The sequence below is a fragment of the Arachis duranensis genome, chromosome 1 (genome assembly GCF_000817695.3).
Source record: "Arachis duranensis cultivar V14167 chromosome 1, aradu.V14167.gnm2.J7QH, whole genome shotgun sequence".
Lineage (NCBI taxonomy): Eukaryota > Viridiplantae > Streptophyta > Magnoliopsida > Fabales > Fabaceae > Arachis > Arachis duranensis.
Window position 1 is genome coordinate 11342564 of NC_029772.3, and position 12906 is coordinate 11355469.

The 12906-nt window shown below is 32.2% G+C and overlaps 3 protein-coding genes across 3 annotated transcripts in view; 1 reads left to right on the forward strand and 2 right to left on the reverse strand.

Moving 5' to 3' along the window:
* The first annotated feature begins 1758 nt into the window (after positions 1-1758).
* On the forward strand, positions 1759-5858 carry LOC127746569 (phosphoinositide phosphatase SAC7-like). Its single transcript, XM_052260275.1, has 19 exons — positions 1759-1990; positions 2226-2353; positions 2447-2538; positions 2628-2685; positions 2790-2846; positions 2931-2964; positions 3063-3143; positions 3313-3419; positions 3514-3600; positions 3685-3762; positions 3881-3951; positions 4081-4179; positions 4261-4360; positions 4511-4619; positions 4736-4808; positions 5183-5276; positions 5369-5461; positions 5563-5629; positions 5728-5858. Exons 1-19 carry the CDS (start codon positions 1759-1761, stop codon positions 5856-5858), a joined length of 1791 nt encoding a protein of 596 aa, XP_052116235.1.
* A 445-nt stretch (positions 5859-6303) lies between these two features.
* LOC127747583 (dehydrodolichyl diphosphate synthase 6-like) lies at positions 6304-8020 on the reverse strand. Its single transcript, XM_052261635.1, has 3 exons — positions 7767-8020; positions 6807-7186; positions 6304-6614 (listed from the first exon to the last, which is right to left on the reverse strand). Exons 1-3 carry the CDS (start codon positions 7973-7975, stop codon positions 6304-6306), a joined length of 900 nt encoding a protein of 299 aa, XP_052117595.1. The 5' UTR covers positions 7976-8020.
* Positions 8021-9518: 1498 nt separating this feature from the next.
* LOC107475965 (probable serine/threonine-protein kinase PIX13) overlaps positions 9519-12906 on the reverse strand; it is a gene marked incomplete in the record, with an annotated part of 4455 nt that continues 1067 nt past the window's right edge. The window contains 5 exon segments of the mRNA XM_052260952.1: positions 9519-10031; positions 10438-10561; positions 10789-10931; positions 11028-11163; positions 12582-12906. Of these exon segments, the coding sequence (XP_052116912.1) occupies positions 9625-10031; positions 10438-10561; positions 10789-10931; positions 11028-11163; positions 12582-12906 (1135 nt within the window).

A 12906-nucleotide genomic window follows, 5' to 3' on the forward strand; every position in this document is an offset into this window, starting at 1 on the left:
GAGTTTGGTCTAGCTCGACTCAGCTCGGCTCACTTCCAACCTTACACTCATGCTGCTTATTACTTAATTCAGATTCAAATGTAGATGTGAACATTATTGCTTGCTCACTATAACTATTATAGTTTCATGTAAAACGAAATAGGCATATACATATATACTTCTTCGGTTCTTGATATTAGACTGCTACTTAATTGATATTATTCTTTTTAATTTTGTCCACTAATAATGTACTCGTCTAATTCCAGAACATCTGTTGACCAATTATATCAATTAAGTATTTAATAAAAAAATATTTAAATGAGTTTTGTATTATGTTCATATCTATGGAGGTGTATACACATGTATCATAAAACTATTTATTTACTTAAAAACTTTAAATAGTTATATATTTAACAAATATGTATACATTTGTATTTGATAATATTTTGTTGTTACTTATGCACGTTTGCTTAATTATGTGATTAATTAATCTAATAAGATGGAAAAGGTGGTGCATTAAGAAAAGAAGACTCAATTATTTCCACTGAAGAGTTACTTGAAGGTTTGGATCTACTTGCTCACCATGCAACACAAGAATCTCTTTTCATAATAAACGAAGAAATTGATGATTTGATGGAGTCTCTTCCTGAAAAGAAGCAGAAGCTGAAGACAAATAAATTGGATTCCATTGTTATTAAGGAGGACCTTAAAGATCATGGTGTTGATGATAAGATTAATATCAATTTTGATTTGAATTTGCTTCCTACAGAAGTTGATGAAAAATGGTGGGTCTAATCCAATAACGATTAATTAATCATTGCAAGTGTACTTTCAAGATCTAGACCCAATTCTTATTTGTCCATTAATTGCCAAACATATATTTATATAAATTTCAATAATTAATTTTGGTATTATTGCTCAAAATACTTGAATGGCAAATGATGGCGGTTTTGAACCAATGCAAATAAAGTAAAAAAAAAAAAAGAAAAGTCTCCTAAATGTTAATCAAATAATTATTATCATTACTTAGTTTATATATTTATATATTCGTTTGTAGTGTATTATTATTACTTAGTCAAATAATTATTTTAAACAAAAAAAAAGTGTCCTAAACGTTAATTTTAAAATTGACTACGTCACAAGGTTCTCCATTGTAGTAGGCAAGTAGCTCTCACAAACCCATAATTGCATTTTACGTGTCCTTAATTCACATGCATTACCCACTGTTTTAGCCTCAAAAAACTTTCAATCCTATTTTGATATCATCACTAATACAATCTCATACTCTTCAACACACATTTGCTTCCAAACAAAACAAAATTTAAAATAAAATAAAATAATGAAGCGCATAATAGTGGTGTCCCCTCCTTGTTTTCATTGCTAATTGAAAGTTTTAAGATCTCTTTGGTTATCACAATTAGTGTTCTTATTATTCATTAATCCACCTTCAACAAAGGTAAACATTTCTCTTTTCCATGCATTCAAAATTTCATAGCTCCCATGTTAACCATGTCTTTTTTCACATTGTTTTAAATTGCAAACAACATCATTTCATTATTTGTAATTTAAATAATTATTCGTGGAGACTCACGTGCAATTGTCTTCACGTAAAAGTAGCTAAGAATTTTTAGATAATTTGATATGTTTTACTAAATTGGAATCTAACGATTTTTAACTATCATCTTCACGTAAAAACAACTGTATATAAGTTTCTACCATCAAATATATTAAATTATCTAACGATTTTCAACTATTATCTTTAGATTGAATAGTGAAAGAATGGAGAAAGGAGATTCGGGGCAGAAGCTGCACACAAAGATGCGGCTATGGGAATTTCCGAACCAGTATGTGATTGAACCAATTGAAGGATCATCTTCTCGATCTCCACTCTCAATTAGTAGAAAAGATGGCACCATGAAGCTCATTGATGGCATCCCCGAGTGCAGCACCCTTCGAGTTCCTAAGATCATGACCATTTTTGGTGTCATTGGCATGCTAAAGATCTTGGCTGGTAACTACTATTTTCAATATAAATACAGTGTATTTTATATTTCAACATGTATCCCACGTATCAAAAGGTCATATGTATATTTTTCACATAAAATATTTTACGTGTGACGTACCACGCACGTTTTCCTATATCAGAACGTATTGCGTTCCATGTAACTACGATTTCGAGACCGATTTAAACATTATCCTAACTATAGTAGTACTTGAAATTAAAGTGAGTATGTAATGGTTTATAGGATCATATTTGCTGGTAATAACCGGGCGTGAATGTGTTGGAACACACATGGGGCATCCAATTTACAAGATATCATCAATGAAGGTTTTTCCATGTGATCAAACTCTTAACAATACCCCTGCTGAGCAAGTAACTAACTAACTTCCTATAACTCCATTTGCTTCTATTTGTTTTCCAATTAAAATTCACTACCAATTTTGATGTATGATATTCTTTTTGCAGAAGAAAACAGAGATGGAATTTTCTAGGTTAATAACTGTTGCTGAGAAGACATATGGCCTATTCTTCTCATATGACACTAATTTAACTTTGAGGTCATTCTTTTTTTCTTTTTATTTTTTTAGATTTTTCAGAAATCATCATCCAATTCTTATTGATATGAATTTTACATAAAATTATGCAGTGTCCAACGACTGAATGAATTGGGTAATGAATCTAAATTGCTTCCTCTTTGGAGACAGGTAATAATTTTTCTAAGCATCTTAACTTTGTAAAAATTTATGTCTATGCAAACAATGCCTGCTTTAGATCAATTCAATTTATAATTCCTTTGGTTTCGCTGCAGGCAGAGCCTCGATATCTCTGGAACAATTATATGTTGGAAATGCTGATTGATCACAAGGTGTGTTTGTAACAAATTGCTGTCATCTGTTAAGTTCTTCTTGTCTACATTTTCTCACTTCAATTTTATTTTATTTGAATGCAGCTTGATCCATTCCTACTTCCTGTAGTTCAAGGCAGTATCCTTTCTAAGACATTCATATGTTGTTTAAGTTGTTTAGTTTGATCATATCGCTTCACTTTCGCCTTCTTAGAATTATCCTTAACAAATCATTAGGCTTTCACCATTTTCAAGCAGCAATTGGGAAAGATATCATTGACATCACTTTGATTGCTAGGAGATGCACAAGAAGAAATGGTAAAAGATACTTTTCTATTCATTTACATATCGACTATGTACTTATTACTAGTAATGTCATAAGACGCGTCTGCATCTTAGAAATCGAACAAGTAGTTATAAAATGACTCAACTTTTTGTGTACTTTTTGGTTGTTAATAACATCTTATTCTGTTGCTTGGCGAATAAGGAACTCGGATGTGGAGAAGAGGGGCTGATGCTGATGGTTATTGTGCTAATTTTGTGGAATCAGAGCAAGTTATGCAGTTCAATGGCTATACAGCATCATTTGTTCAGGTAACTAATGCTTTCTAGTTGAATCTTGTCTTAAGTGATTTGGTCGAAACAAGGACAGGAAATTAGATGAAAGGTTTTGTTTGATCTCTTGCAGATTCGTGGATCGATGCCATTCCAATGGGAGCAAATTGTTGACTTAACATACAAGCCAAAGTTTGAGATATTGAAACCTGATGAAGCTGTAAGTGGTTGTTGTTTCATTTTGTTTGTGTTTCTTGATCTTCAAGCTTCTCTGCTATGCTAATTGACTAATGTTTCGCTGCAGCCTCGAGTCATGGAGCGTCATTTCTTAGATTTGAGAAAAAAATATGGGAGTGTGGTAGCTATTGATCTAGTCAACACGGTGAAATATTCTTCTTTTGAGTTAACTCCAAATATTATACGATTTATATCTACTGTTACTATCATTGTGGTTTAATTTCAACTATAATTTGAACATTTTTCACTCCTAATCTTATCAGCATGGAGGAGAGGGGAGGCTATATGAAAAATTTTCGACCACGGCGCAGCAGGTGGCAGGTGACGATGTAAGGTAGAAGTCTCTTTCAATTAACTTCTAGATTTGGCTTTATACATTCTTTTGGTTTCTTTCTATTTGATATCTATGCACATGTTCTTTCTTTTCTTTTCTTTTCTTTTGTCTTTTTTTCCTTTTTTACAGATATATACACTTTGATTTCCATGGCACATGTGGTCACATTCATTTTGATCGTCTCTCAATCCTCTATGATCAAATTTCAGATTTTCTTGAGAGAAACGGGTGCGGAAATTTTATTGGATAAGTTATTCTGATAAAGAGTTTAGCAATTTGATTCAAACTTGCTTTGTTATGGAATTGTAGATATCTTCTGTTGAATGAAAAGGGAGAGAAAATGAAGGAGCAACTTGGAGTTGTTAGGACCAACTGTGTTGATTGTTTAGACCGTACAAATGTCACTCAGGTCGGCTAGTTTCTGTTTTCATTTTCAATGTTTTCTATTTTTAGAATTTCGAAAAAGAAAAAGTGAAAATGAAAAACATGGCTATAGAAAATGAAAACACAAACCAAACAGACAGTACTTTTGCTTGACGGAATTAAAATGACGTGGCAGAGCATGATTGGTCGGAATATGCTGGAATACCAGCTTAGAAGACTTGGTGTCTTTGGAGCTGAAGAAACAATTAGTTCACATCCAAATCTGGATGATAAATTTAAGATCTGTAAGTATAACTATATATTATGTATTTAATAATTTATTTTCATTTTCATTCATGTAAACTTTCAAACTTTGATTCTATTCTTGTTTGATTTTTTTGTTTTTTTTTTCTATGTTCAGTGTGGGCAGATCATGGTGATGACATTAGTATTCAATATTCAGGCACTCCTGCTCTGAAAGGAGATTTTACCAGGTATTCAATTTCTCATGGAACTTTTCTAAATTTTTTTTATTTTATTTTTTAATATCATGTAAAGATCGAAGTTTTGGAGCAATGGTTGAGTTGTTTCTGTATAACATCAAGGTCATGTGTTTAAGTTGTTGACGTAATTATTAGGTTAGACTGTCTACATTACCTTATTTGAGTACGGCTAACATGAAATGCTTGTGCACCAGACTGCTTTTTTCTAATCATCTTGTAAAAAGTGTGTAGAATTATGCAACCATATAGAAGATTAGTCTATATTGAAAATATATTCATTATTTGATTTTATTTTTTCATTACACCTTGTTGAATCACAAAATTTAAGTATATAATTTTCCTAATTGAGGTTTTGTTGGATTCAGATTTGGACACCGCACTGTTCAAGGCATACTAACTGATGGTTGGAATGCTCTTATGCGTTATTATTTGAATAATTTCGCTGATGGAACAAAGCAGGTTTGTGACACTAATTATGGTAATATAGATGAATAGTTGGTTTATTAGTGACACTAATTACCATGCTTAATTAAATTGTGTTGTTGGTGAAGGATGCAATTGATCTCATGCAAGGACATTACATAATCTCTGTTGGTAGAGATATGACTCCAACTTCTCAGAATGGAGGCATTGAATCTATTGCTGTGAGTGTTTCAATTTAGATGAATTCCAAATTGAAGAACATAATTAACTTCATCTTATAACAAATCAATATTAACATCATTTTTTTCTATTATCTCTGCAGTCTTTTCCTCTGGCTCTAGGCCTGGTTTTGACCGGATTCTTTTTCGCTACCATGTCCTTGAGACAAGGTGAGTTTTTCATAAATTTTACATTACATAAGTCCTTCATACTTAAATCATGGCTTTTGAGTGATATGATAGCTTCTGACCATTGTTCTTGCATGCAGTTCGATACGATTTTCGGCACTTCTTCCTTTCACTAATGTGGGCAGGAATTAGTATCGGTATAGCAGCGTTCGTGAGGGCGAACGGCCGAGTTTTCTGCAACAGGCCACGCCTACACAAGCCGCGGTCTTAGATGCTGATCAATTTTTTTTAAAAGAATTCAATATGTTTGCATAAGGTTCCCTAGTATGATGCTCATATTACATTTTATTCTTCTTTTACTAACTTTTTGTAGCCATTATTACTATTATATATAGCTGCCACAAATTCATAATTGGTGTCTTTTGTTGGCAGTTTTTGATGCCACTCTCCTCCTCCTAATTTGTATATGCAGATTTTGTTTATGTTCTTGGAGATTCATGTATTCAGTTCATTTTTGTATGCTTAAGATTCATACAATATATACAGATATAAATAACATCATTATACATTTTGATTTGAGTCAAGAAAACAAGAGTAAATTATGCTGAACTGTCTCGAAATTCGGCTATATTATTGTTATTATTGTTACCAAATTTCGTTCACAAGCATGATTTAACATTGTTACCAAATTAAAATAGACATTTTCCATAGTTCAATTAAAAGTTCTTGTGCTTCTTCTTCTCTTTCTTGTTCTCCAAGTAATGATGGTACTTTTGGAAGTTCAACACTGCCAAGACCAAGTGCCTCAAACCTATCTCAGGCCAAAGTGAAGATGGTGCATACAGAGGGCAGGTACCAGCCTGCCACAGAAGAAAGTTGCTCAGCCGCGCCTCACCGGAAGTTCGGATCAATATGTCAGGGTCTGGTGCCACTGCCATGTACATATTCCTCTCAACATCCACCAATTCTATTAGAGAACAAGAAGAGGGAGGAGGAACACTATGTTTCTCAACTTTGTTCTCAAACACTCCATTCTTGCTACAAATCATCCCTTTCACTTTCTCTGTCAAAAATCAAACAGCATACAACAATTATGACAAAAAAATAAAGTAATAATGTTGACAGATGTAAAAAATTATATAAAAACTATGAATATTTTCAATTATTAAAAGCCTACAGGCTGAAAACGAGTCGAGTTGAGCTGAATTAATACCTATACCACCATTCTTAACTACTTTTGATGGCTCTTCACCATTAAGATGGCTCCATTTTTGCTTGCAAGATTGGTAGACGGCATGCACCATCTCGTCGCGCGAAGTATACGCGACGCAGATGAAAAGAACTCTGTGGTTGTTGTGGGCAGTGACTCGCATTGCCTTGTCCACAGCAACCCTGACAGGCTCACTAAGCATTGAAATGTTTCCAATGAAATGCAACCTCACACCATACTCATTGATGATGCTTTCTTGTTGAAGCAACTCTTCAATCTTCTGCCTCATAAGTTCCATTAAACTTTGAACATCTTTTGGCTTCCTTCTAAAGTTGTCAATGCTGAATGCATATACAGTTACATACTTCACTCCCAGTTCATAACAATACCTATAGCCAGCGACCGATTCAGAAAATTTTAACAGTAAGAACAAACATATATAGGACTAAAACTTTTGTAATTGTATTCAATTTTCGATTAGATCTTCATAAATTAAAAGTTTATAATAATAATAATAATCAATTTTTGATATTATAAACACCTCTAATTAAGTACTTATATTATACAAAACTCTTCGGAGAGAAAAAAAAATTATCAATTATAGGAAATGGACCACAAAATTTATAGACTATGAAGATATTATCTAAAAGTGTATAGTACATGCACTTGTTTAAAATGTTTAAAACTTAACAACTTGGTTGAAATTTTTAGAATTATAATACATATGTATAACAAGAAGTTTATGAATTTTTTTTTAGAATTTAATTTTGATACATCTTCATGTAATAACTGATATCATATCAGCAAAAACAACTATTGTGAATTATCATTCAAAGGACAGATGTGATTATACGACAGTGAAAAACATTTTGCCAACTTTTTGTTAGGTCACATATCTTTTGAAAATACAGAAAATACAAGAATTTTCTATTTTTGGATAAAATAAAAAGTGTAGTATTATGTTGATACCTGAGGATGGATAAGAGAGCTGAAAATCCAGCTTTGTGGCCTTCACCTTCAGCCAAATTGTTCTTCTTTGCAAACCTTCTATTACCATCCATTATGAATGCAATGTGATTTGGCACTTCCCCAACACATAACACTTTAAAGAGAAGTCTTCTTAGATAACAATATAACCCTTCTAACAAGTGCACTGTGTAACCGTTACTTATCTGCATTATTATTATTATTATACCTTCAAACAAAGAGAGAAAGACCTTGACAATAATATAGAATGATGGAAGATTCAAAAATAAATAGGAAACTTTGGTGGAGGCAGATTAAAAAAAGAATAAAATAATATAAACATATATATGTCTTATTTGGTACTCGTCTTTTCACACATGATTATTTACACTATTCAGAAATGTTATATTTATAGAATTAATTTTTATTTATTGACGGTGTCAAATATTTTACGTAATTTTATTTTATTTTTCTAAAGCGTCTAAGGTGGCAAGATTATGGCTTAGATTTAGGTAAAAGCATTTTCCCTATCCGCATAGAATTACTTTATTTCTATCCTTTTCATGTGAGCAACTGATGAATATGAAACATGAAAATAGTGTGAGGCATTGTATTTTTCTGTTATTATTATTATTATTATCAAATAACTTCTTGATCAAGTTTTTTCCTCAGTGAAACTATGATTAATTAAACCATATGTAAATAATATACTAACATTAGTTGTATTGTGTCATAAACTATAAATAATATATTAAAGTTAACCTATATATATAATTGACTCTCTATTTTTTAATAAGGTATATATACTTGACTCTGCTTAATGAGAAAAAAGTTAACTGTACAGTAAAGTCATTATGAAAATTGGATTAGTTAATGATGATTTTAAGTATATAGTTAAAGACAACTTATAATTAAACATGTAATAAGTACATGATAAATTGATAATAATGTGCATAATTCATGAGTATATGTAGCAAAAAATGAATGATCCTGATTCGAATCTCTCGATATTTATTTAAACGGATGAATAACTTGATTACTCCATTTATTTAAGTCTAGTTAATTTATGATTTTTTTTAAAATGTGTCATTCTTTATATGAGTATAATTAAACATTTTTCTACCAAAATATTAGCAAATAAAGTGAGTTGTTGAAAAGAGAAGGTTGTATATTAGTAATAAAAAATATTTGATAACAAAAAATATTAACCAAAAACTACTAAAACTTATTACTTTTGGTTTTGTTTAATGCATCCAATAATAAATAATATTAAATAAAATAAATTTAAATTATTTAAACTAATTATTTTGTCTCCTTAATATTATTTTGTTTCCCTAATATTATCGATCAGCAATAACTAGAAAATGTCCTAAAAAGTATGTACTTTCTGTAGAGTTTGATTGTTATGATCATGTGATATTCTTTGAACTTTGATTCTAGAAAGAGTGAGTATAATAAATTAACTTTCATAGGTACGAATAACATAACTCTCTTCATAAATAAATAGGATAAGGATACTAAGTATATATAGCGAGTCTTAAACAATCTTGACGAAAAAAAAAAAGTGATAGTGAGGAAAAGATTAAAGAATGTCAGTCTTTTAGAATAATCCACAGTTTACAAAGTAAACGAATTTTTTTTCCCACTTTGCAAAAATGTTAATATTTCAACAAAAAGTAAAAAAAAAAAAAACAATCATACAGTTGTAAGTTGTAACAGGGTTGTTAATAATCTCACCCTCCAACCAGGTCAAAGGAAACAAATAAATTAAAATAAAATTAAAAATTAAAAATTCATATTGATTGGATCATATATTACTATTCAATAAGATCATTTTGCCAAATGTTTCACAATTTTTTTCTCATACTTTTGCTTTTGAAACTCTTTGCCTTGAATGATGGTGACTCTTAGAGGCTGCAGAAGAATGAGAACCTCTATTCTTGGACTCCTTGGATTTATCTTGCATTGATTCTATGGCTTCCAATGCCTCCACAACTTCTTTCATCGACGGTCGGTTTTTGGGGTCCGGTTCCAAGCATTTCAGAGTGAGTTGCGCCGCCTGCTGCGCCGCCTTTTGTGAATATTGGCCATCAATCCTAGCATCCATTATGGTTTTCAACTTTCTCTTGTTGGAGAGATTAGGCTTAACCCATTCAACCAGATTCTGTTGCCCTGTCGGCCGCTTTGTATCGAGCGCGCGCAAGCCTGACATCATTTCAAGTAGAACTACGCCAAAGCCGTAGACATCACTCTTCACATACAAGTGACCTGTTAAATAATGATTACAATTTTGCATTGCATGCAGCCATGTTAGTTGTTGGTGAGTCTCAAACAATAGTGTGTGTTCATGTCAACCTTTTTTTGCAAAAACATAAATAAAGAATGAGATCACTTCTCTAATTTTTGCATAAATTTTATATGCAATTAGATTAATTCAGTCTAAACATGACCAAGCATTTAGACTTCATAAAAGTAAGAGTTGACATAATAACAAGGCTATCATATTGACCTATCGATCACAGGTTTGGATCCTAAAATCAGTCTCTCAGGGGATGAGAGCCTTAAGCACCGGAGCTGCCTGTTTCGTTCTTACTTAGCATAGCATTTATATTCAAGTTCATGCAGCATAAGTCAAAAGATGAGTGAATTGCAAACTATATATACATATAATTACCTGTTGCAATGTACTCCGGAGCAGCATAGCCATATGTGCCCATGACTCTGGTAGTTACATGTGATGCTCCCACAGCAGGGCCCAATTTAGCCAAGCCGAAATCCGATATTTTCGCGTTGTAATTCTGCAGGAGACAGAACAATAAGTTGTCATATTGATCTGTAGAATTTAGTATGCTAGTAAAGATCATCAACTTTGATTACTTCAGAACTATGTGGACATAACATCACGAAATATGGTCAAGATTGTGGTCTAGAACCATTTGTTTAGGCTTTTTTCTCTTTGCATGAAGGAAAATAAACTAAGAACAACAAGATTAAGAAACGAATGAACTAGCATAATATAGCTGACCCCGTCAAGTAGTATATTTGAAGCCTTGAAATCTCTGTATATGACTTGTTTTTCGGAAGCGTGCAAGAAAGCGAGGCCCCTTGCTGCGCCAATAGCTATCTTAATTCGGGTGTTCCATGAAAGTGGTTCTATGTTAGGATTCCCTGCTTAGGAACAAAACAAAAGAAAGCAAATGAGGTACAAATCCACAACCAATATAGTTTTTCTTTTCCTCATTTGGAAAGAGTTTCAGTTCATACTTCTGAAAAGATGATTCTCCAAGCTCCCCTTTGGCATGAACTCATACACAAGTAGAAGCTCATCGTCGTCCCAACAGTACCCTAATAGCTTTACCAGGTTCGGGTGAGAAAGCCTTCCTAAGAAGTTTACTTCTGACTGCACATTGCCAAATCAACAAAGAAGCATAACAAAAATCAGATCACTAAGTTGAAACTTCTGCACAAAAATTGTGACAAACAAAATTATTATTATATTATTATTATTATTATTATCTCTACAATACACAAATATAAGAAGAAAACATGATCACTTAACTTTCTATAGCAATCTGTGTTTTGTACTATGCTCTCTTCACATTCATAAAATGTATAAAAGTCCACACTATTTTGCAAAATGAAAATATCTCATGTGCCTCAATGCCTCAACTAATTACTTTACTATATTTATATAACATGCACAAAACATGATTAATTCTTTTTATTTATTTTTTCCTCCCCCTCTTTGAGGAAAAGTCAAGAGGGATTTTGCAAAGCTACTTCAAATTTTTTGTCTTTTTATGAAAAAGTAAACGCTTATCTTGAAAATCAATTTGTAGTCAAGTATTCAAATATGTGGAAACTAAGACAACTTATTTTAAACTGTTAATATCCAAAGTTTCCTGTTGGATCATCAATGGATGGAAGAAGGACAGGTCATCTAAGTGGGGACCACAATGAATTTTCCTGCTACATTCCATGACCATATTCCATAAATGTGATGTTTTTATATAGTTTGCTTGTAGAATAAGGAATCCATTTTTAATGAACCGTCTGCATCAACCACAGCTGTGCCTCTCCACATTTACATTGCATATTCATGGTCACCACTATTTTCAATCAAGAATTTCAAGTTCTCTTTCAAAGCATAGTCTTCAACCTCATAATAATAATAATCTTAACAAAAATATATAATTATAGAATGTAGGAGTTATATTATGCAGTAAACCATTTATGATTTACACCTTGTATAAGGTTAAGGATTTAATTTTATAGGCACACCATTATGAATATTTTATAGGTTATACCAAAAAAAAAGATATAATACATTAACAATATAAAACACTTCATATTATAAAAAATTAATCTCCTAAATTACCTAGATTCCATTTTATTTTTTTACCATTTAAGTTAATCATGAGATCAAGTGTTGACAACAACTAAACAAGAGCTCTATAATCTTTTTCACCACAATTACTTTCCACCTCTACCCCTAGTACTTAGCATGTGAGACAATAATAACAAGGGTTCTGTTATTCAGTGGCATTGATTAAAGGTTTCCAAAATAGAAACTTTTAATTGAAAGAAAAAAAAAAAAAAACAATTTTTAAGAAGCATTAGAAGCACCATAAAATTTCTATAATTTGAAACCTAACCAATGTCCTAAGGGCACTATATAGCAAAACCATAATTGTAGTAGTAGTAGCAATAATACTACTACTAATAATAATAACAATAACAATAACAACTATACTAGCATCAATTACCAAATATTGAAAGATTAAGAAAATTAAAGTTTTGGAATTCAATTCAACAAACCTGCCACTCTTGAAACCCTTGAGTGCTTTCAGAGTTCAATTTCTTGATAGCAACCACCATCCCTGACCCTGCCTTTGCTGGTGTGAGTGTCTTCTCATCCAACCACCCTTTATATACTCTGCCAAACCCACCTTCACCGAGCAATGTATCTGATTTGAAGCTCTTTGTCGCGGATTTCAGGTCCCCGAAACTGAACACTTTCAAATTAGGCCTCTCCAGGATCTGGCCACTTGAAGATGGAAGCGAACTAGTCCCGTCATCGATGATGCTGCCGCTTGCAATCTCCGAGAACTGGCTCTTCCCGGCGCTGCTAGCGGTGGTCGCC